General features: G+C 45.0%; 1 protein-coding gene across 50 annotated transcripts; it reads left to right on the forward strand.

Moving 5' to 3' along the window:
• Nucleotides 1-1,427: 1,427 nt before the first annotated feature.
• On the forward strand, nucleotides 1,428-24,182 carry LOC124393120 (mucin-12-like). 50 transcript variants are annotated; one of them, XM_046860505.1, is made up of 21 exons: nucleotides 1,428-1,569; nucleotides 1,683-1,738; nucleotides 1,829-3,778; nucleotides 5,117-5,386; nucleotides 6,046-6,117; nucleotides 6,300-6,458; nucleotides 10,119-11,003; nucleotides 11,163-11,186; nucleotides 11,526-11,708; nucleotides 12,525-13,001; nucleotides 13,318-13,341; nucleotides 13,815-14,060; nucleotides 14,219-14,791; nucleotides 14,950-15,132; nucleotides 15,316-16,134; nucleotides 16,317-16,475; nucleotides 20,136-20,207; nucleotides 20,542-20,688; nucleotides 20,868-21,173; nucleotides 22,394-22,756; nucleotides 22,915-24,182. In XM_046860505.1, exons 1-21 carry the CDS (start codon nucleotides 1,553-1,555, stop codon nucleotides 24,060-24,062), a joined length of 8,133 nt encoding a protein of 2,710 aa, XP_046716461.1. In that variant the 5' UTR covers nucleotides 1,428-1,552; the 3' UTR covers nucleotides 24,063-24,182. The 50 variants fall into 50 exon arrangements, with proteins under 50 accessions (XP_046716461.1, XP_046716476.1, XP_046716453.1 ...); XM_046860520.1 differs by lacking the exon at nucleotides 11,163-11,186 and adding an exon at nucleotides 11,091-11,162 and having other exon boundaries at nucleotides 10,119-10,388; XM_046860497.1 differs by having other exon boundaries at nucleotides 1,829-2,800; nucleotides 2,960-2,983; nucleotides 3,143-3,778; nucleotides 10,119-11,708.
• Nucleotides 24,183-24,953: the final 771 nt, after the last annotated feature.

The following is a 24,953-nucleotide window of genomic DNA, read 5'->3' on the forward strand; positions in this document are numbered from 1 at the left end:
TCAAACCAAGTTATTGAGAATTTAATCATTTCATCTCTTTGGGGTTCATGTGTGTAAATCTGGTTCTGTCTGTCCAGTGCCTCACTGACCCTTGACCTTACTGCATGTCACTGATAAACACTTCCATTAAATGAGCCCAATTAAAAAAGATTGAATGGCAGTGATGCAGGAACAGCAGCATGAGCAGCATGATTCTATAAACAGCATAAAATTTATATATATATATATATATATATATATATATATACACAGTGGAACCTCGGGTTACGAACGCCCCGGCATACGTATAATTCAGGTTACGAATCGCAGTTCATAAAAAATGTTGCCTCTAGTTACGAGAATTTTTTTAGGATACGAGCGTTGCGCACGGAAAAATTGCAGGCAGGTTAGTTTTTTACGTATCGCCACGTGCTCTCGCTGCGCTCTCGTGCAGCACATACACATCCGCTCGTCGCTCTAACAGTGTGGAATTACTGAACTTTAAATACTGTACGTATTCCTATCACCATGCCGCCAACAAAGTAGCCTGATGGAAATTCTCCTTCCAAACAATAACTCTCCTCCTCCGCTTCTACGGACGTCGTCTCCATCATGCACGCAGCGAGACTTCTTAAAGGTAAGGTACCATTTAAAGATTTATTTTTTATATGTTTATATGTTTTTATATGATACGATTTCAATATAACATGTTAAAAGTAAATAATATTAGTGAATATTGGCGTTATTTTTTTTTTAAGAAACACTTTTTGGGTGTCCAGAACGAATTACCGAAGTTTCTATTCATTCTTATGGGAAAATTTGTATCGGGATACGAGCTTTTCAGGTTAAGAGTAAAGTGATGGAACCAATTAAACTCGTAACCCGAGGTTCCACTGTATATATATCAGCATTCTTCTACTGATTTTCCTCTGCATATGACCAAACCATCTCAATCATGCCTTCCTCACCTTGTCTCCAAAATGTCCTACATGCGCAGCCCCTCTAAAAAACTTATTTCTAATCCTGTCTATTACCTGGTCTCCAGTGGAAAGTTTTGGCATGATCCATCTCTGGATGGACAGCAGGGATGGCTTTTTTATTTGTAAAATCCCAGTGCTAATTCTTAACACTTGCTGACATGCACAATCTTTTGGTTCTTTGATTTATTTTGTGTAGCATTTTGTTAGGCAAAGTAACACAATTAATGAAACTTAATTGTCATTTTATTTGTCTGAAAAAACTGCTTCATAATAAATGGAAATTCTTTCTAATTAATTTGCCCATTCATTTAAGTTCATTAAAAAGTTTTAAAATTTTTTGTGAGAAACACAGACATTTGTGTAGCATTCTATTTTGTGCATATACCCAAGACCAACCAATTGAATTCACCCTTGAAGTCATGTGATAGGGAGTAGTTAATTTTTGTCAGCTGACTTGAATTAGGTGCTTAAAAGGCCGGCCTTCAGGCTACTGAGCAGGTTGTATTTTGAGATTTTTTTAGTTTTTGTGAGTCAGCAGTAAAGTGGGAGCAAGGCAGGCCTGAACCCTTTGGGAAGTCACATGTTTAGCCATTATGTGGTGCTGCAAAAGGTAATGCTGCATTTTGATATGCTATATTTTGATAATGCTTTGATTTTGCAGTAGTATTTGTTTGCTTGATTGTAAATGTTTTTTTTTTTTTTCTTTTTTTTTTTGTCTTACAGGCTCTGGTTACTCTTAATTGCTTTAGTTCACATACTGGATGTAAGGGCACTTGGAGGTAAGCCATTTTAAAACTTGTTTTTTTTTTTTTTGTAATTTCATAGACTTGTTAAAAGAGAAAAACCTGAGTTATATTTCTTTTAACTAGTGTGGAACAGAAGGCCTGCACAGGATTGGTACAGTGTTGATGTAAAGATGGGTCTTGATCAGACTCAAGGAAGCAGTTTCCTTCCTGATGGTGGCCACAACTCCACAGCCAGGAGGGATGAAAGTAAAGCCAATGCTGGAGCTTTGCAAAATAGTGTAGTCTCTCATGCAGGCTTATCTTCATCAGATGCCCTGGGAACTGGATTTTCTGGTCAGTCAGAGAATATATTTAACACCATTCAAGGCTTCCAAACTCAGAATGTTGGTTTGTGTGCTCAATCCACATCTGATCAGGATGTTCCAACCCCTGAGATTCAGACCAGCCATGGGGTTCAATCTTTTGGCATGTCAAACCATCAAGGGCTTCCAAGCCCATGTGGTGGTAGTCAAACAGGCCCTGCCTTTATTGTGACTCAGCAGACCTCAGAAAATGCAATGTCCAGTGGTTCAATGCTTGGTACATCAAGCTTTACCAATGGTTATCAAACCCAAGGCTTGACTGGCTATGGACTGTTTCAAGGGCTTGTGAGCCAGTTTGGTAGTTCCCAGACACAGCCAGGCACAAATCAACTGAGTTTTGCTCCTGCTTCAACTGTGACCCAGCAGGTAACTGACAGTGCTACAACAGGAGGCTCCTCTAGTTTCAGCATCCCAAGCTCTCCTAGTGGTTCTCAAAGCCCCTCTGCCTATTGGCTTTCCCTAGGCCTTTCCAGCCCATATGGTGGTTTCCAGACACAGCCAGGCACAAATCAACTGGGCTCTGTTCCTGCTTCAACTGTGACCCAGCAGGTAACTGACAGTGCTACAACAGGAGGCTCTCCTAGTGGTTCTCAAAGCTCAACTGGCTATGGACTGTTTCAAGGACTTGTGAGCCAGTTTGGTAGTTCCCAGACACAGCCAGGCACAAATCAACTGAGTTCTGCTCCTGCTTCAACTGTGACCCAGCAGGTAACTGACAGTGCTACAACAGGAGGCTCTCCTAGTGGTTCTCAAAGCTCAACTGGTTATGGACTGTTTCAAGGACTTGTGAGCCAGTTTGGTAGTTCCCAGACACAGCCAGGCACAAATCAACTGAGTTCTGCTCCTGCTTCAACTGTGACCCAGCAGGTAACTGACAGTGCTACAACAGGAGGCTCCTCTAGTTTCAGCATCCCAAGCTCTCCTAGTGGTTCTCAAAGCCCCTCTGCCTATTGGCTTTCCCTAGGCCTTTCCAGCCCATATGGTGGTTTCCAGACACAGCCAGGCACAAATCAACTGGGCTCTGTTCCTGCTTCAACTGTGACCCAGCAGGTAACTGACAGTGCTACAACAGGAGGCTCTCCTAGTGGTTCTCAAAGCTCAACTGGCTATGGACTGTTTCAAGGACTTGTGAGCCAGTTTGGTAGTTCCCAGACACAGCCAGGCACAAATCAACTGAGTTCTGCTCCTGCTTCAACTGTGACCCAGCAGGTAACTGACAGTGCTACAACAGGAGGCTCTCCTAGTGGTTCTCAAAGCCCCTCTGCCTATTGGCTTTCCCTAGGCCTTTCCAGCCCTTATGGTGGTTTCCAGACACAGCCAGGCACAAATCAACTGGGCTCTGTTCCTGCTTCAACTGTGACCCAGCAGGTAACTGACAGTGCTACAACAGGAGACTCTCCTAGTGGTTCTCAAAGCTCAACTGGCTATGGACTGTTTCAAGGACTTGTGAGCCAGTTTGGTAGTTCCCAGACACAGCCAGGCACAAATCAACTGAGTTCTGCTCCTGCTTCAACTGTGACCCAGCAGGTAACTGACAGTGCTACAACAGGAGGCTCTCCTAGTGGTTCTCAAAGCTCAACTGGTTATGGACTGTTTCAAGGACTTGTGAGCCAGTTTGGTAGTTCCCAGACACAGCCAGGCACAAATCAACTGAGTTCTGCTCCTGCTTCAACTGTGACCCAGCAGGTAACTGACAGTGCTACAACAGGAGGCTCCTCTAGTTTCAGCATCCCAAGCTCTCTAGTGGTTCTCAAAGCTCAACTGGTTATGGACTGTTTCAAGGACTTGTGAGCCAGTTTGGTGGTTCCAGACACAGCCAGGCACAAATCAACTGAGTTCTGCTCCTGCTTCAACTGTGACCCAGCAGGTAACTGACAGTGCTACAACAGGAGGCTCTCTAGTGGTTCTCAAAGCTCAACTGGCTATGGACTGTTTCAAGGACTTGTGAGCCAGTTTGGTGGTTTCCAGACACAGCCAGGCACAAATCAACTGAGTTCTGCTCCTGCTTCAACTGTGACCCAGCAGGTAACTGACAGTGCTACAACAGGAGGCTCTCCTAGTGGTTCTCAAAGCTCAACTGGCTATGGACTGTTTCAAGGACTTGTGAGCCAGTTTGGTAGTTCCCAGACACAGCCAGGCACAAATCAACTGGGCTCTGTTCCTGCTTCAACTGTGACCCAGCAGGTAACTGACAGTGCTACAACAGGAGGCTCTCCTAGTGGTTCTCAAAGCTCAACTGGCTATGGACTGTTTCAAGGACTTGTGAGCCAGTTTGGTAGTTCCCAGACACAGCCAGGCACAAATCAACTGAGTTTTGCTCCTGCTTCAACTGTGACCCAGCAGGTAACTGACAGTGCTACAACAGGAGGCTCCTCTAGTTTCAGCATCCCAAGCTCTCCTAGTGGTTCTCAAAGCCCCTCTGCCTATTGGCTTTCCTAGGCCTTTCCAGCCCATATGGTGGTTTCCAGACACAGCCAGGCACAAATCAACTGGGCTCTGTTCCTGCTTCAACTGTGACCCAGCAGGTAACTGACAGTGCTACAACAGGAGGCTCTCCTAGTGGTTCTCAAAGCTCAACTGGCTATGGACTGTTTCAAGGACTTGTGAGCCAGTTTGGTAGTTCCCAGACACAGCCAGGCACAAATCAACTGAGTTCTGCTCCTGCTTCAACTGTGACCCAGCAGGTAACTGACAGTGCTACAACAGGAGGCTCTCCTAGTGGTTCTCAAAGCTCAACTGGTTATGGACTGTTTCAAGGACTTGTGAGCCAGTTTGGTAGTTCCCAGACACAGCCAGGCACAAATCAACTGAGTTCTGCTCCTGCTTCAACTGTGACCCAGCAGGTAACTGACAGTGCTACAACAGGAGGCTCCTCTAGTTTCAGCATCCCAAGCTCTCTAGTGGTTCTCAAAGCCCCTCTGCCTATTGGCTTTCCTAGGCCTTTCCAGCCCATATGGTGGTTTCCAGACACAGCCAGGCACAAATCAACTGGGCTCTGTTCCTGCTTCAACTGTGACCCAGCAGGTAACTGACAGTGCTACAACAGGAGGCTCCTCTAGTTTCAGCATCCCAAGCTCTCCTAGTGGTTCTCAAAGCCCCTCTGCCTATTGGCTTTCCCTAGGCCTTTCCAGCCCATATGGTGGCTTCCAGACACAGCCAGGCACAAATCAACTGAGTTTTGCTCCTGCTTCAACTGTGACCCAGCAGGTAACTGACAGTGCTACAACAGGAGGCTCTCCTAGTGGTTCTCAAAGCCCCTCTGCCTATTGGCTTTCCCTAGGCCTTTCCAGCCCTTATGGTGGTTTCCAGACACAGCCAGGCACAAATCAACTGGGCTCTGTTCCTGCTTCAACTGTGACCCAGCAGGTAACTGACAGTGCTACAACAGGAGGCTCTCCTAGTGGTTCTCAAAGCTCAACTGGCTATGGACTGTTTCAAGGACTTGTGAGCCAGTTTGGTAGTTCCCAGACACAGCCAGGCACAAATCAACTGAGTTTTGCTCCTGCTTCAACTGTGACCCAGCAGGTAACTGACAGTGCTACAACAGGAGGCTCCTCTAGTTTCAGCATCCCAAGCTCTCCTAGTGGTTCTCAAAGCCCCTCTGCCTATTGGCTTTCCTAGGCCTTTCCAGCCCATATGGTGGTTTCCAGACACAGCCAGGCACAAATCAACTGGGCTCTGTTCCTGCTTCAACTGTGACCCAGCAGGTAACTGACAGTGCTACAACAGGAGGCTCTCCTAGTGGTTCTCAAAGCTCAACTGGCTATGGACTGTTTCAAGGACTTGTGAGCCAGTTTGGTAGTTCCCAGACACAGCCAGGCACAAATCAACTGAGTTCTGCTCCTGCTTCAACTGTGACCCAGCAGGTAACTGACAGTGCTACAACAGGAGGCTCTCCTAGTGGTTCTCAAAGCTCAACTGGTTATGGACTGTTTCAAGGACTTGTGAGCCAGTTTGGTAGTTCCCAGACACAGCCAGGCACAAATCAACTGAGTTCTGCTCCTGCTTCAACTGTGACCCAGCAGGTAACTGACAGTGCTACAACAGGAGGCTCTCTAGTTTCAGCATCCCAAGCTCTCCTAGTGGTTCTCAAAGCCCCTCTGCCTATTGGCTTTCCCTAGGCCTTTCCAGCCCATATGGTGGTTTCCAGACACAGCCAGGCACAAATCAACTGGGCTCTGTTCCTGCTTCAACTGTGACCCAGCAGGTAACTGACAGTGCTACAACAGGAGGCTCTCCTAGTGGTTCTCAAAGCTCAACTGGTTATGGACTGTTTCAAGGACTTGTGAGCCAGTTTGGTAGTTCCCAGACACAGCCAGGCACAAATCAACTGAGTTCTGCTCCTGCTTCAACTGTGACCCAGCAGGTAACTGACAGTGCTACAACAGGAGGCTCTCCTAGTGGTTCTCAAAGCTCAACTGGCTATGGACTGTCACAGCAAGGCACAAATCATTTGGGCTCTGTTACTGCTTTAACTGGTAGCTCTGCTTCCAGTGCGTCTCAAAGCCAAACTTTGTCTCAAGAACAGAGCCATAATGTACAGCAACTGGGGACCTTCAATCAGATGCTTCCTGCTCTTTGGTTTGGCCACCAGTCTTGTAAAAATAACGTGTTCAGTGGTTCTTCCAATATTTCCAAGCTTACCTCACATTAAAAACTCAATGCTCTATCATGTCTCTGTTTAACATGTCATTGTTTAACTTTAAAGCAAACTAGAGCTGGAATTTGTACAATGTTTGCCATGTCAATGATCAAATAAAGCATTTTGATGGAAATCTATTTTTGCTCTCGTGTTGGATTTTAAAAATGCCGAAGTCTGACCTTTTAAAATTTGGATTACCATTATGGTTTATTTTAAGCTCCTGAAAGTAAGGTATTACTAAAAGTTGTTCTCTTAATTATTTAATTTTGTAGGCGTTATTTGTGCTTGTGAAGCATGTCTTTGCGTTAACATCCTTAAACTCCCTTTTCCAAAGGGGAAAGATCATCTGATCAATGCCAATTGGGGAGGGGGAGTAAATAAATTTAAGGGCAATGATGACGCAGTCATTGACCAGGTAAGGGTCAGGAAGTGATTTACAGAATTTCTCAAATCTCAACCAGATGGCACTCTGATCATCTGGGTGTAAGAGTTGACATGGAATTGTGGGGTGCAAGGCAAAACTAACTTATTTTGAAGTAAATCACAAAAGCATAACAGATTAGGCATTAAAGTGAAGCTCAATTAGCAACAAAGAGAACAGCTAATTAAAGCTGATATGATCTACAAAGAAGGCAAATGTCAAGTGTTTCATACCTTTTTGAAAACATGAGGCACTGACAAGTGAAAGCAAAGATGAATAGCAGAGCCAGGGGGGTATATCATGGATTTTTAAATGACTGCAAATTCTGTTTTTATAGGAAACTCCTATTTTTAATTGGCACAAATGTGTACAAGATATTTTTAGCATTATGTATCATGTTCAAATGCAATACAGTAAGCCCCCTCTTTACCCAATTTCCAGTCTGGTGCCCCCAGAACTGCATTTGCCACGTAACTAAATTAGGCTGATTTTCACGGTCTCTCACGGCTAGCACGATAGACTAAAATACTTACAGGGAAAAGTGTTGTTTTTTTTTTTTTTTTTAAATGGAGTTATGTTGTAATGAAATTTATTAATAAAAATATAATTATAAAATGAAGTAAAATGTTAAAACAGTAGAGAAAATAAAGAATGCGGTGACGAGTATCTTTAACTATGCCTCTTTTTTGATGTCATAGGACACTTCAACCAAAAAACAAGCAGAGAAAGTACACATAGGCTTCTACAGAACTGTATACTGTACAGTACATGTACTCTCTATAAATGTGATATAGTGTACTGTATTTCTACACATTTACACAAAATACATTTCGCTATATTCTTTCAAATGTTTGCTGTTGGTGTTTAAAGTGTGTGGAAGGATGATTTTTGTTTTAAACAATAAAATAAAATTTTAGGAATCGCGTTTTTGGAACGTAAACACCATGATTAACGGGGGATTACTTTATACAAGTAAGCAGAATCATGTTTGATTAAGTTGCTTAGTCAATATATTAATATTGTCAATACAGTCTGATATGCATTGGTCAAATTATTCCAAGATCCATTACAGATTCACCAGGCTGTTTAACATATTCAAATTAAATCAAATCAAATTTTATTTGTCACATACACATACATACTGAGTACGACATGCATGAGGAAATAGAATGAGAAGAAAAAAAATCCAGAAAAAAGGTAGATAAAAAGTATAAACTATATAAAGATGTGGAAAAAGTGTATAAACAAGGATGCATATGACAGTACTGTAATTTATACCAATATTTCACAGTTTAGGAATAGAATTATAATTGGCCTTTTTCTCAGTATCTTTAAGTCTTAAAAGAACAGATACATGCATGCATTGTACACCAGCTGTGTACAGTAAAAGTCATTATAGCCCAGTTTCAAGCATTAAAGAAGTCCAGCTATAATGTAAGTGGAAGAGGAGATGCAGCCAGTAAAGAGACAAAGAAAGGAAATTTGGATTCATTCACTGAAAATATGCATTCTACCTATTTACAGTTTGTCTGCAACATTTGTCTGTTCTCCAATTAATTGTAATGCTAATGAGTGGTGTGTGATTTATCCTCTTTTGCACAGATTAATACTGTTGTTGTATTCCTGTCTACCACACTAAACGGTTTGTACACTACTGGTGTCATTATTAAGGCAAACTACTTATTGCTCATTATGTGGTTTGGAACATGATTGGCCCTGAAGTCTCTAAGGAGTATTGTTCAATAAGTACCTTGCATTTGTATTTTTTTTACCTGAGAGGATGATTTGTAATAAAAGGGTGAAAGGAAAAGTTTATAGGACTGTGGTGAGACCTGCGATGTTGTATGGTTTAAAAACAGTGAGTAAATGATAGGAGGTGGAGCTGGAGGTAGCAGAGCTGAAGATGCTGAGATTTAATTTTTGCCAGCTGACTTGAATTAGGTGCTTAAAAGGCCGGCCTTCAGGCTACTGAGCAGGTTGTATTTTGAGATCTTTTTAGTTTTTGTGAGTTAGCAGTAAAGTGGGAGCAAGGCAGGCTTGAAGCCTTTGGGAAGTCACATGTTTAGCCATTATGTCGTGCTGCAAAAGGTAATGCTGCATTTTGATATGCTAACTTGTTTATTTTGCAGTAGTATTTGTTTGTTTGATTGAAATTTTTTTTTTTTTTTTTATGAACTTTTTTTTGTCTTACAGGCTCTGGTTACTCTTAATTGCTTTAGTTCACATACTGGATGTAAGGGCACTTGGAGGTAAGCCATTTTAAAACTTGTGTTGACTGTGTTTGTTTTTTTAAGTGATATTTCATAGACTTGTTAAAAGAGAGAAAAACCTGAGTTATATTTCTTTTAACTAGTGTGGAACAGAAGGCCTGCACAGGATTGGTACAGTGTTGATGTAAAGATGGGTCTTGATCAGACTCAGGAAACTGCTTCCTTTCCTGATGGAGGCCATGCTTCCACAGCCAGGAGGGAGGAAAGTAAAGCCAATGCTGGAGCTTTGCAAAATAGTGTAGTCTCTCATGCAGGCTTATCTTCATCAGATGCCCTGGGAACTGGATTTTCTGGTCAGTCAGAGAATATATTTAACACCATTCAAGGCTTCCAAACTCAGAATGTTGGTTCATGTGCTCAATCCACATCTGATCAGGATGTTCCAACCCCTGAGATTCAGACCAGCCATGGGGTTCAATCTTTGGCATGTCAAACCATCAAGGGCTTCCAAGCCCATGTGGTGGTAGTCAAACAGGCCCTGCCCCTGCCTTTATTGTGACTCAGCAGACCTCAGAAAATGCAATGTCCAGTGGTTCAATGCTTGGTACATCAAGCTTTACCAATGGTTATCAAACCCAAGGCTTGACTGGCTATGGACTGTTTCAAGGGCTTGTGAGCCAGTTTGGTAGTTCCCAGACACAGCCAGGCACAAATCAACTGAGTTCTGCTCCTGCTTCAACTGTGACCCAGCAGGTAACTGACAGTGCTACAACAGGAGGCTCCTCTAGTTTCAGCATCCCAAGCTCTCCTAGTGGTTCTCAAAGCCCCTCTGCCTATTGGCTTTCCCTAGGCCTTTCCAGCCCTTATGTTGGTTTCCAGACACAGCCAGGAACAAATCAACTGGGCTCTGTTCCTGCTTCAACTGTGACCCAGCAGGTAACTGACAGTGCTCCAACAGGAGGCTCTCCTAGTGGTTCTCAAAGCTCAACTGGCTATGGACTGTTTCAAGGACTTGTGAGCCAGTTTGGTAGTTCCCAGACACAGCCAGGCACAAATCAACTGAGTTCTGCTCCTGCTTTAACTGTGACCCAACAGTCTGCTGAGACTGGACCATCCATTAGCCCTCCTGTTTCAGTGTCCTCCAGTTTGAGTGGTTCTCAAAGCCCCTCTGCCTATTGGCTTTCCCTAGGCCTTTCCAGCCCATATGGTGGTTTCCAGACACAGCCAGGCACAAATCAACTGGCCTCTGTTCCTGCTTCAACTGTGACCCAGCAGGTAACTGACAGTGCTACAACAGGAGGCTCCTCTAGTTTCAGCATCTCCAGCTCTCCTAGTGGTTCTCAAAGCTCAACTGGCTATGGACTGTTTCAAGGACTTGTGAACCAGTTTGGTAGTACCCAGACACAGCCAGGCACAAATCAACTGAGTTCTGCTCCTGCTTCAACTGTGACCCAACAGTCTGCTGAGACTGGACCATCCATTAGCCCTCCTGTTTCATTGTCCTCCAGTTTGAGTGGTTCTCACAGCCCCTCTGCCTATTGGCTTTCCCTAGGCCTTTCCAGCCCATATGGTGGTTTCCAGACACAGCCAGGCACAAATCAACTGAGTTCTGCTCCTGCTTCAACTGTGACCCAGCAGGTAACTGACAGTGCTACAACAGGAGGCTCTCCTAGTGGTTCTCAAAGCTCAACTGGCTATGGACTGTTTCAAGGACTTTCCAGCCATGATGGTGGTTTCCAGACACAGCCAGGCACAAATCAACTGAGTTCTGCTCCTGCTTCAACTGTGACCCAGCAGGTAACTGACAGTGCTACAACAGGAGGCTCCTCTAGTTTCAGCATCCCAAGCTCTCCTAGTGGTTCTCAAAGCTCAACTGGCTATGGACTGTTTCAAGGACTTGTGAGCCAGTTTGGTAGTTCCCAGACACAGCAAGGCACAAATCAACTGAGTTCTGCTCCTGCTTCAACTGTAACCCAACAGTCTGCTGAGAGTGGACCATCCATTAGCCCTCCTGTTTCATTGTCCTCCAGTTTGAGTGGGTCTCAAAGCCCCTCTGCCTATTGGCTTTCCCTAGGCCTTTCCAGCCCATTTGGTGGTTTCCAGACACAGCCAGGAACAAATCAACTGGGCTCTGTTCCTGCTTCAACTGTGACCCAGCAGGTAACTGACAGTGCTCCAACAGGAGGCTCTCCTAGTGGTTCTCAAAGCTCAACTGGCTATGGACTGTTTCAAGGACTTGTGAGCCAGTTTGGTAGTTCCCAGACACAGCCAGGCACAAATCAACTGAGTTTTGCTCCTGCTTCAACTGTGACCCAGCAGGTAACTGACAGTGCTACAACAGGAGGCTCCTCTAGTTTCAGCATCCCAAGCTCTCCTAGTGGTTCTCAAAGCCCCTCTGCCTATTGGCTTTCCCTAGGCCTTTCCAGCCCATATGGTGGTTTCCAGACACAGCCAGGCACAAATCAACTGGGCTCTGTTCCTGCTTCAACTGTGACCCAGCAGGTAACTGACAGTGCTACAACAGGAGGCTCTCCTAGTGGTTCTCAAAGCTCAACTGGCTATGGACTGTTTCAAGGACTTGTGAGCCAGTTTGGTAGTTCCCAGACACAGCCAGGCACAAATCAACTGAGTTCTGCTCCTGCTTCAACTGTGACCCAGCAGGTAACTGACAGTGCTACAACAGGAGGCTCCTAGTGGTTCTCAAAGCTCAACTGGTTTTGGACTGTTTCAAGGACTTGTGAGCCAGTTTGGTAGTTCCCAGACACAGCCAGGCACAAATCAACTGAGTTCTGCTCCTGCTTCAACTGTGACCCAGCAGGTAACTGACAGTGCTACAACAGGAGGCTCCTCTAGTTTCAGCATCCCAAGCTCTCCTAGTGGTTCTCAAAGCCCCTCTGCCTATTGGCTTTCCCTAGGCCTTTCCAGCCCATATGGTGGTTTCCAGACACAGCCAGGCACAAATCAACTGGGCTCTGTTCCTGCTTCAACTGTGACCCAGCAGGTAACTGACAGTGCTACAACAGGAGGCTCTCCTAGTGGTTCTCAAAGCTCAACTGGCTATGGACTGTTTCAAGGACTTGTGAGCCAGTTTGGTAGTTCCAGACACAGCCAGGCACAAATCAACTGAGTTCTGCTCCTGCTTCAACTGTGACCCAGCAGGTAACTGACAGTGCTACAACAGGAGGCTCTCCTAGTGGTTCTCAAAGCCCCTCTGCCTATTGGCTTTCCCTAGGCCTTTCCAGCCCTTATGGTGGTTTCCAGACACAGCCAGGCACAAATCAACTGGGCTCTGTTCCTGCTTCAACTGTGACCCAGCAGGTAACTGACAGTGCTACAACAGGAGACTCTCCTAGTGGTTCTCAAAGCTCAACTGGCTATGGACTGTTTCAAGGACTTGTGAGCCAGTTTGGTAGTTCCCAGACACAGCCAGGCACAAATCAACTGAGTTCTGCTCCTGCTTTAACTGTGACCCAGCAGGTAACTGACAGTGCTACAACAGGAGGCTCTCCTAGTGGTTCTCAAAGCCCCTCTGCCTATTGGCTTTCCCTAGGCCTTTCCAGCCCTTATGGTGGTTTCCAGACACAGCCAGGCACAAATCAACTGGGCTCTGTTCCTGCTTCAACTGTGACCCAGCAGGTAACTGACAGTGCTACAACAGGAGGCTCTCTAGTGGTTCTCAAAGCTCAACTGGCTATGGACTGTTTCAAGGACTTGTGAGCCAGTTTGGTAGTTCCAGACACAGCCAGGCACAAATCAACTGAGTTCTGCTCCTGCTTCAACTGTGACCCAGCAGGTAACTGACAGTGCTACAACAGGAGGCTCTCCTAGTGGTTCTCAAAGCTCAACTGGTTATGGACTGTTTCAAGGACTTGTGAGCCAGTTTGGTAGTTCCCAGACACAGCCAGGCACAAATCAACTGAGTTCTGCTCCTGCTTCAACTGTGACCCAGCAGGTAACTGACAGTGCTACAACAGGAGGCTCCTCTAGTTTCAGCATCCCAAGCTCTCCTAGTGGTTCTCAAAGCTCTGCCTATTGGCTTTCCTAGGCCTTTCCAGCCCATATGGTGGTTTCCAGACACAGCCAGGCACAAATCAACTGAGTTCTGTTCCTGCTTCAACTGTGACCCAGCAGGTAACTGACAGTGCTACAACAGGAGGCTCTCCTAGTGGTTCTCAAAGCTCAACTGGCTATGGACTGTTTCAAGGACTTGTGAGCCAGTTTGGTAGTTCCCAGACACAGCCAGGCACAAATCAACTGAGTTCTGTTCCTGCTTCAACTGTGACCCAGCAGGTAACTGACAGTGCTACAACAGGAGGCTCTCCTAGTGGTTCTCAAAGCTCAACTGGTTATGGACTGTTTCAAGGACTTGTGAGCCAGTTTGGTAGTTCCCAGACACAGCCAGGCACAAATCAACTGAGTTCTGCTCCTGCTTCAACTGTGACCCAGCAGGTAACTGACAGTGCTACAACAGGAGGCTCTCCTAGTGGTTCTCAAAGCCCCTCTGCCTATTGGCTTTCCCTAGGCCTTTCCAGCCCTTATGGTGGTTTCCAGACACAGCCAGGCACAAATCAACTGGGCTCTGTTCCTGCTTCAACTGTGACCCAGCAGGTAACTGACAGTGCTACAACAGGAGACTCTCCTAGTGGTTCTCAAAGCTCAACTGGCTATGGACTGTTTCAAGGACTTGTGAGCCAGTTTGGTAGTTCCCAGACACAGCCAGGCACAAATCAACTGAGTTCTGCTCCTGCTTTAACTGTGACCCAGCAGGTAACTGACAGTGCTACAACAGGAGGCTCTCCTAGTGGTTCTCAAAGCCCCTCTGCCTATTGGCTTTCCCTAGGCCTTTCCAGCCCTTATGGTGGTTTCAGACACAGCCAGGCACAAATCAACTGAGTTCTGCTCCTGCTTCAACTGTGACCCAGCAGGTAACTGACAGTGCTACAACAGGAGGCTCTCCTAGTGGTTCTCAAAGCTCAACTGGTTATGGACTGTTTCAAGGACTTGTGAGCCAGTTTGGTAGTTCCCAGACACAGCCAGGCACAAATCAACTGAGTTTTGCTCCTGCTTCAACTGTGACCCAGCAGGTAACTGACAGTGCTACAACAGGAGGCTCCTCTAGTTTCAGCATCCCAAGCTCTCCTAGTGGTTCTCAAAGCCCCTCTGCCTATTGGCTTTCCCTAGGCCTTTCCAGCCCATATGGTGGTTTCCAGACACAGCCAGGCACAAATCAACTGGGCTCTGTTCCTGCTTCAACTGTGACCCAGCAGGTAACTGACAGTGCTACAACAGGAGGCTCTCCTAGTGGTTCTCAAAGCTCAACTGGCTATGGACTGTTTCAAGGACTTGTGAGCCAGTTTGGTAGTTCCCAGACACAGCCAGGCACAAATCAACTGAGTTCTGCTCCTGCTTCAACTGTGACCCAGCAGGTAACTGACAGTGCTACAACAGGAGGCTCTCTAGTGGTTCTCAAAGCTCAACTGGTTATGGACTGTTTCAAGGACTTGTGAGCCAGTTTGGTAGTTCCCAGACACAGCCAGGCACAAATCAACTGAGTTCTGCTCCTGCTTCAACTGTGACCCAGCAGGTAACTGACAGTGCTACAACAGGAGGCTCCTCTAGTTTCAGCATCCCAAGCTCTCCTAGTGGTTCTCAAAGCCCCTCTGCCTATTGGCTTTCCCTAGGCCTTTCCAGCCCATATGGTGGTTTCCAGACACAGCCAGGCACAAATCAACTGGGCTCTGTTCCTGCTTCAACTGTGACCCAGCAGGTAACTGACAGTGCTACAACAGGAGGCTCCTCTAGTTTCAGCATCCCAAGCTCTCCTAGTGGTTCTCAAAGCCCCTCTGCCTATTGGCTTTCCCTAGGCCTTTCCAGCCCATATGGTGGCTTCCAGACACAGCCAGGCACAAATCAACTGAGTTTTGCTCCTGCTTCAACTGTGACCCAGCAGGTAACTGACAGTGCTACAACAGGAGGCTCTCCTAGTGGTTCTCAAAGCCCCTCTGCCTATTGGCTTTCCCTAGGCCTTTCCAGCCCTTATGGTGGTTTCCAGACACAGCCAGGCACAAATCAACTGGGCTCTGTTCCTGCTTCAACTGTGACCCAGCAGGTAACTGACAGTGCTACAACAGGAGGCTCTCCTAGTGGTTCTCAAAGCTCAACTGGCTATGGACTGTTTCAAGGACTTGTGAGCCAGTTTGGTAGTTCCCAGACACAGCCAGGCACAAATCAACTGAGTTTTGCTCCTGCTTCAACTGTGACCCAGCAGGTAACTGACAGTGCTACAACAGGAGGCTCCTCTAGTTTCAGCATCCCAAGCTCTCCTAGTGGTTCTCAAAGCCCCTCTGCCTATTGGCTTTCCCTAGGCCTTTCCAGCCCATATGGTGGTTTCCAGACACAGCCAGGCACAAATCAACTGGGCTCTGTTCCTGCTTCAACTGTGACCCAGCAGGTAACTGACAGTGCTACAACAGGAGGCTCTCCTAGTGGTTCTCAAAGCTCAACTGGCTATGGACTGTTTCAAGGACTTGTGAGCCAGTTTGGTAGTTCCCAGACACAGCCAGGCACAAATCAACTGAGTTCTGCTCCTGCTTCAACTGTGACCCAGCAGGTAACTGACAGTGCTACAACAGGAGGCTCTCCTAGTGGTTCTCAAAGCTCAACTGGTTATGGACTGTTTCAAGGACTTGTGAGCCAGTTTGGTAGTTCCCAGACACAGCCAGGCACAAATCAACTGAGTTCTGCTCCTGCTTCAACTGTGACCCAGCAGGTAACTGACAGTGCTACAACAGGAGGCTCCTCTAGTTTCAGCATCCCAAGCTCTCCTAGTGGTTCTCAAAGCCCCTCTGCCTATTGGCTTTCCTAGGCCTTTCCAGCCCATATGGTGGTTTCCAGACACAGCCAGGCACAAATCAACTGGGCTCTGTTCCTGCTTCAACTGTGACCCAGCAGGTAACTGACAGTGCTACAACAGGAGGCTCTCCTAGTGGTTCTCAAAGCTCAACTGGTTATGGACTGTTTCAAGGACTTGTGAGCCAGTTTGGTAGTTCCCAGACACAGCCAGGCACAAATCAACTGAGTTCTGCTCCTGCTTCAACTGTGACCCAGCAGGTAACTGACAGTGCTACAACAGGAGGCTCTCCTAGTGGTTCTCAAAGCTCAACTGGCTATGGACTGTCACAGCAAGGCACAAATCATTTGGGCTCTGTTACTGCTTTAACTGGTAGCTCTGCTTCCAGTGCGTCTCAAAGCCAAACTTTGTCTCAAGAACAGAGCCATAATGTACAGCAACTGGGGACCTTCAATCAGATGCTTCCTGCTCTTTGGTTTGGCCACCAGTCTTGTAAAAATAACGTGTTCAGTGGTTCTTCCAATATTTCCAAGCTTACCTCACATTAAAAACTCAATGCTCTATCATGTCTCTGTTTAACATGTCATTGTTTAACTTTAAAGCAAACTAGAGCTGGAATTTGTACAATGTTTGCCATGTCAATGATCAAATAAAGCATTTTGATGGAAATCTATTTTTGCTCTCGTGTTGGATTTTAAAAATGCCGAAGTCTGACCTTTTAAAATTTGGATTACCATTATGGTTTATTTTAAGCTCCTGAAAGTAAGGTATTACTAAAAGTTGTTCTCTTAATTATTTAATTTTGTAGGCGTTATTTGTGCTTGTGAAGCATGTCTTTGCGTTAACATCCTTAAACTCCCTTTTCCAAAGGGGAAAGATCATCTGATCAATGCCAATTGGGGGGGGGAGTAAATAAATTTAAGGGCAATGATGACGCAGTCATTGACCAGGTAAGGGTCAGGAAGTGATTTACAGAATTTCTCAAATCTCAACCAGATGGCACTCTGATCATCTGGGTGTAAGAGTTGACATGGAATTGTGGGGTGCAAGGCAAAACTAACTTATTTTGAAGTAAATCACAAAAGCATAACAGATTAGGCATTAAAGTGAAGCTCAATTAGCAACAAAAGAGAACAGCTAATTAAAGCTGATATGATCTACAAAGAAGGCAAATGTCAAGTGTTTCATACCTTTTTGAAAACATGAGGCACTGACAAGTGAAAGCAAAGATGAATAGCAGAGCCAGGGGGGTATATCATGGATTTTTAAATGACTGCAAATTCTGTTTTTATAGGAAACTCCTATTTTTAATTGGCACAAATGTGTACAAGATATTTTTAGCATTATGTATCATGTTCAAATGCAATACAGTAAGCCCCCTCTTTACCCAATTTCCAGTCTGGTGCCCCCAGAACTGCATTTGCCACGTAACTAAATTAGGCTGATTTTCACGGTCTCTCACGGCTAGCACGATAGACTAAAATACTTACAGGGAAAAGTGTTGTTTTTTTTTTTTTTTTTAAATGGAGTTATGTTGTAATGAAATTTATTAATAAAAATATAATTATAAAATGAAGTAAAATGTTAAAACAGTAGAGAAAATAAAGAATGCGGTGACGAGTATCTTTAACTATGCCTCTTTTTTGATGTCATAGGACACTTCAACCAAAAAACAAGCAGAGAAAGTACACATAGGCTTCTACAGAACTGTATACTGTACAGTACATGTACTCTCTATAAATGTGATATAGTGTACTGTATTTCTACACATTTACACAAAATACATTTCGCTATATTCTTTCAAATGTTTGCTGTTGGTGTTTAAAGTGTGTGTGGAAGGATGATTTTTGTTTTAAACAATAAAATAAAATTTTAGGAATCGCGTTTTTGGAACGTAAACACCATGATTAACGGGGGATTACTTTATACAAGTAAGCAGAATCATGTTTGATTAAGTTGCGCTTAGTCAATATATTAATATTGTCAATACAGTCTGATATGCATTGGTCAAATTATTCCAAGATCCATTACAGATTCACCAGGCTGTTTAACATATTCAAATTAAATCAAATCAAATTTTATTTGTCACATACACATACATACTGAGTACGACATGCATGAGGAAATAGAATGAGAAGAAAAAAAAAATCCAGAAAAAAAAGGTAGATAAAAAGTATAAACTATATAAAGATGTGGAAAAAAAGTGTATAAACAAGGATGCATATGACAGTACTGTAATTTATACCAATATTTCACAGTTTAGGAATAGAATTATAATTGGCCTTTTTCTCAGTATCTTTAAGTCTTAAAAGAACAGATACATGCATGCATTGTACACCAGCTGTGTACAGTAAAAGTCATTATAGCCCAGTTTCAAGCATTAAAGAAGTCCAGCTATAATGTAAGTGGAAGAGGAGATGCAGCCAGTAAAGAGACAAAGAAAGGAAATTTGGATTCATTCACTGAAAATATGCATTCTACCTATTTACAGTTTGTCTGCAACATTTGTCTGTTCTCCAATTAATTGTAATGCTAATGAGTGGTGTGTGATTTATCCTCTTTTGCACAGATTAATACTGTTGTTGTATTCCTGTCTACCACACTAAACGGTTTGTACACTACTGGTGTCATTATTAAGGCAAACTACTTATTGCTCATTATGTGGTTTGGAACATGATTGGCCCTGAAGTCTCTAAGGAGTATTGTTCAATAAGTACCTTGCATTTGTATTTTTTACCTGAGAGGATGATTTGTAATAAAAGGGTGAAAGGAAAAGTTTATAGGACTGTGGTGAGACCTGCGATGTTGTATGGTTTAAAAACAGTGAGTAAATGATAGGAGGTGGAGCTGGAGGTAGCAGAGCTGAAGATGCTGAGATTTAATTTTTGCCAGCTGACTTGAATTAGGTGCTTAAAAGGCCGGCCTTCAGGCTACTGAGCAGGTTGTATTTTGAGATCTTTTAGTTTTGTGAGTTAGCAGTAAAGTGGGAGCAAGGCAGGCTTGAAGCCTTTGGGAAGTCACATGTTTAGCCATTATGTCGTGCTGCAAAAGGTAATGCTGCATTTTGATATGCTAACTTGTTTATTTTGCAGTAGTATTTGTTTGTTTGATTGAAATTTTTTTTTTTTTTATGAACTTTTTTGTCTTACAGGCTCTGGTTACTCTTAATTGCTTTAGTTCACATACTGGATGTAAGGGCACTTGGAGGTAAGCCATTTTAAAACTTGTGTTGACTGTGTTTGTTTTTAAGTGATATTTCATAGACTTGTTAAAAGAGAGAAAAACCTGAGTTATATTTCTTTTAACTAGTGTGGAACAGAAGGCCTGCACAGGATTGGTACAGTGTTGATGTAAAGATGGGTCTTGATCAGACTCAGGAAACTGCTTCCTTTCCTGATGGAGGCCATGCTTCCACAGCCAGGAGGGAGGAAAGTAAAGCCAATGCTGGAGCTTTGCAAAATAGTGTAGTCTCTCATGCAGGCTTATCTTCATCAGATGCCCTGGGAACTGGATTTTCTGGTCAGTCAGAGAATATATTTAACACCATTCAAGGCTTCCAAACTCAGAATGTTGGTTCATGTGCTCAATCCACATCTGATCAGGATGTTCCAACCCCTGAGATTCAGACCAGCCATGGGGTTCAATCTTTTGGCATGTCAAACCATCAAGGGCTTCCAAGCCCATGTGGTGGTAGTCAAACAGGCCCTGCCCCTGCCTTTATTGTGACTCAGCAGACCTCAGAAAATGCAATGTCCAGTGGTTCAATGCTTGGTACATCAAGCTTTACCAATGGTTATCAAACCCAAGGCTTGACTGGCTATGGACTGTTTCAAGGGCTTGTGAGCCAGTTTGGTAGTTCCCAGACACAGCCAGGCACAAATCAACTGAGTTCTGCTCCTGCTTCAACTGTGACCCAGCAGGTAACTGACAGTGCTACAACAGGAGGCTCCTCTAGTTTCAGCATCCCAAGCTCTCCTAGTGGTTCTCAAAGCCCCTCTGCCTATTGGCTTTCCCTAGGCCTTTCCAGCCCTTATGTTGGTTTCCAGACACAGCCAGGAACAAATCAACTGGGCTCTGTTCCTGCTTCAACTGTGACCCAGCAGGTAACTGACAGTGCTCAACAGGAGGCTCTCCTAGTGGTTCTCAAAGCTCAACTGGCTATGGACTGTTTCAAGGACTTGTGAGCCAGTTTGGTAGTTCCAGACACAGCCAGGCACAAATCAACTGAGTTCTGCTCCTGCTTCAACTGTAACCCAACAGTCTGCTGAGTGGACCATCCATTAGCCCTCCTGTTTCAGTGTCCTCCAGTTTGAGTGGTTCTCAAAGCCCCTCTGCCTATTGGCTTTCCTAGGCCTTTCCAGCCCATATGGTGGTTTCCAGACACAGCCAGGCACAAATCAACTGAGTTCTGCTCCTGCTTCAACTGTGACCCAGCAGGTAACTGACAGTGCTACAACAGGAGGCTCCTCTAGTTTCAGCATCCCAAGCTCTCCTAGTGGTTCTCAAAGCCCCTCTGCCTATTGGCTTTCCTAGGCCTTTCCAGCCCATATGGTGGTTTCCAGACACAGCCAGGCACAAATCAACTGAGTTCTGCTCCTGCTTCAACTGTGACCCAACAGTCTGCTGAGACTGGACCATCCATTAGCCCTCCTGTTTCATTGTCCTCCAGTTTGAGTGGTTCTCAAAGCTCAACTGGCTATGGACTGTTTCAAGGACTTTCCAGCCCATATGGTGGTTTCCAGACACAGCCAGGCACAAATCAACTGAGTTCTGCTCCTGCTTCAACTGTGACCCAGCAGGTAACTGACAGTGCTACAACAGGAGGCTCTCCTAGTGGTTCTCAAAGCTCAACTGGCTATGGACTGTTTCAAGGACTTTCCAGCCATGATGGTGGTTTCCAGACACAGCCAGGCACAAATCAACTGAGTTCTGCTCCTGCTTCAACTGTGACCCAGCAGGTAACTGACAGTGCTACAACAGGAGGCTCCTCTAGTTTCAGCATCCCAAGCTCTCCTAGTGGTTCTCAAAGCTCAACTGGCTATGGACTGTTTCAAGGACTTTCCAGCCATGATGGTGGTTTCAGACACAGCCAGGCACAAATCAACTGAGTTCTGTTCCTGCTTCAACTGTGACCCAGCAGGTAACTGACAGTGGTACAACAGGAGGCTCCTCTAGTTTCAGCATCTCCAGCTCTCCTAGTGGTTCTCAAAGCTCAACTGGCTATGGACTGTTTCAAGGACTTGTGAACCAGTTTGGTAGTACCCAGACACAGCCAGGCACAAATCAACTGAGTTCTGCTCCTGCTTCAACTGTGACCCAACAGTCTGCTGAGACTGGACCATCCATTAGCCCTCCTGTTTCATTGTCCTCCAGTTTGAGTGGTTCTCACAGCCCTCTGCCTATTGGCTTTCCTAGGCCTTTCCAGCCCATATGGTGGTTTCCAGACACAGCCAGGCACAAATCAACTGAGTTCTGCTCCTGCTTCAACTGTGACCCAGCAGGTAACTGACAGTGCTACAACAGGAGGCTCTCCTAGTGGTTCTCAAAGCTCAACTGGCTATGGACTGTTTCAAGGACTTTCCAGCCATGATGGTGGTTTCAGACACAGCCAGGCACAAATCAACTGAGTTCTGCTCCTGCTTCAACTGTGACCCAGCAGGTAACTGACAGTGCTACAACAGGAGGCTCCTCTAGTTTCAGCATCCCAAGCTCTCCTAGTGGTTCTCAAAGCTCAACTGGCTATGGACTGTTTCAGGACTTGTGAACCAGTTTGGTAGTACCCAGACACAGCCAGGCACAAATCAACTGAGTTCTGCTCCTGCTTCAACTGTGACCCAACAGTCTGCTGAGACTGGACCATCCATTAGCCCTCCTGTTTCATTGTCCTCCAGTTTGAGTGGTTCTCACAGCCCTCTGCCTATTGGCTTTCCTAGGCCTTTCCAGCCCATATGGTGGTTTCCAGACACAGCCAGGCACAAATCAACTGAGTTCTGCTCCTGCTTCAACTGTGACCCAGCAGGTAACTGACAGTGCTACAACAGGAGGCTCTCCTAGTGGTTCTCAAAGCTCAACTGGCTATGGACTGTTTCAAGGACTTTCCAGCCATGATGGTGGTTTCCAGACACAGCCAGGCACAAATCAACTGAGTTCTGCTCCTGCTTCAACTGTGACCCAGCAGGTAACTGACAGTGCTACAACAGGAGGCTCCTCTAGTTTCAGCATCCCAAGCTCTCCTAGTGGTTCTCAAAGCTCAACTGGCTATGGACTGTTTCAAGGACTTGTGAGCCAGTTTGGTAGTTCCCAGACACAGCAAGGCACAAATCAACTGAGTTCTGCTCCTGCTTCAACTGTAACCCAACAGTCTGCTGAGAGTGGACCATCCATTAGCCCTCCTGTTTCATTGTCCTCCAGTTTGAGTGGGTCTCAAAGCCCCTCTGCCTATTGGCTTTCCCTAGGCCTTTCCAGCCCATTTGGTGGTTTCCAGACACAGCCAGGAACAAATCAACTGGGCTCTGTTCCTGCTTCAACTGTGACCCAGCAGGTAACTGACAGTGCTACAACAGGAGGCTCTCTAGTGGTTCTCAAAGCTCAACTGGCTATGGACTGTTTCAAGGACTTGTGAGCCAGGTTGGTAGTTCCCAGACACAGCCAGGCACAAATCAACTGAGTTCTGCTCCTGCTTTAACTGTGACCCAGCAGGTAACTGACAGTGCTACAACAGGAGGCTCCTCTAGTTTCAGCATCTCCAGCTCTCCTAGTGGTTCTCAAAGCTCAACTGGCTATGGACTGTTTCAAGGACTTGTGAACCAGTTTGGTAGTACCCAGACACAGCCAGGCACAAATCAACTGAGTTCTGCTCCTGCTTCAACTGTGACCCAACAGTCTGCTGAGACTGGACCATCCATTAGCCCTCCTGTTTCATTGTCCTCCAGTTTGAGTGGTTCTCAAAGCTCAACTGGCTATGGACTGTTTCAAGGACTTTCCAGCCATGATGGTGGTTTCCAGACACAGCCAGGCACAAATCAACTGAGTTCTGCTCCTGCTTCAACTGTGACCCAGCAGGTAACTGACAGTTCTACAACAGGTGGGTCCTCTAGTTTCAGCATCCCAAGCTCTCCTAGTGGTTCTCAAAGCCCCTCTGCCTATTGGCTTTCCCTAGGCCTTTCCAGCCCATATGGTGGTTTCCAGACACAGCCAGGCACAAATCAACTGGGCTCTGTTCCTGCTTCAACTGTAACCCAGCAGGTAACTGACAGTGGTACAACAGGAGGCTCTCCTAGTGGTTCTCAAAGCTCATCTGGCTATGGACTGTTTCAAGGACTTGTGAGCCAGTCTGGTAGTTCCCAGACACAGCCAGGCACAAATCAACTGAGTTCTGTTCCTGCTTTAACTGTGACCCAACAGTCTGTTGAGAGTGGACCATCCATTAGCCCTCCTGTTTCATTGTCCTCCAGTTTGAGTGGTTCTCAAAGCCCCTCTGCCTATTGGCTTTCCCTAGGCCTTTCCAGCCCATATGGTGGTTTCCAGACACAGCAAGGCACAAATCAACTGAGTTCTGCTCCTGCTTCAACTGTGACCCAGCAGGTAACTGGCAGTGCTACAACAGGAGGCTCTCCTAGTGGTTCTCAAAGCTCAACTGGCTATGGACTGTCACAGCAAGGCACAAATTATTTGGGCTCTGTTACTGCTTTAACTAGTAGCTCTGCTTCCAGTGCATTTCAAAGCCAAACTTTGTCTCAAGAACAGAGCCATAATGTACAGCAACTTGGGACCTTCAATCAGATGCTTCCTGCTTTTTGGTTTGGCCACCAGTCTTGTAAAAATAACGTGTTCAGTGGTTCTTCCAATATTTCCAAGCTTACCTCACATTAAAAACTTCATGCTCTATCGTGCCTCACTGTTGCTTTGTTTAACTTTAAAGCAAACTAGAGCTGGAATTTGTACAATGTTTGCCATGTCAATGATCAAATAAAGCATTTTGATGGAAATCTATTTTTGCTCTCGTGTTGGATTTTTAAAATCCAAAGTCTGACCTTTAAAATTTGGATTACCATTATGATTTATTTTAAGCTCCTGAAAGTAAGGTATTACTAATTTGTTTTCTTAATTATTTAGTTTTGTACCCGTTAACTGTGCTTGTGAAGCATGTCTTTGCGTTAACATCCTTAAACTCCCTTTTCCAAAGGGGAAAGATCTGATCAATGCCAATCAGGAAAAAAGTAAATAAATTTAAGTGCCTTGATGACACAGTCATTGACCAGGTAAGGGTCAGAAAATGATTTACAGAATTTCTCCATCATCTCCACCAGATGGCACTCTGGTCATCTGGGTGTAAGAGTTAACATGGAATTATGGGGTGGGGTGGAAGGCAAAACTAACTTTATTTTGAAGTAAATCACAAAAAGAAGCCTAACAGATTAGGCATTAAAGTGAATATCAATTAGCAACAAAATAGAACAGCCAATTAAAGCTGATATGATCTACAAAGAAGGCAAATGTCAAGTGTTTCATACCTTTTGAAAACATGAGAGGCATTGACAAGTGAAAGCAAAGATGAATAGCAGAGCCAGGGGGGTATATCATGGATTTTTAAATGACTGTGCAAATTCTGTTTTTATAGGAAACTCCTATTTTTAATCCACACAAATGTGTACAAGATATTTTTAGCATTATGTACCATAATATTCAAATGCAATACAGTTAGCCCCCTCTTTACCCAAGTTCCATTCTGGTGCCCCCAGAATTGCATTTGCCACATAACTA

This window comes from Silurus meridionalis, chromosome 11 (assembly GCF_014805685.1).
Source record: "Silurus meridionalis isolate SWU-2019-XX chromosome 11, ASM1480568v1, whole genome shotgun sequence".
NCBI classification, from domain to species: Eukaryota; Metazoa; Chordata; class Actinopteri; order Siluriformes; family Siluridae; genus Silurus; species Silurus meridionalis.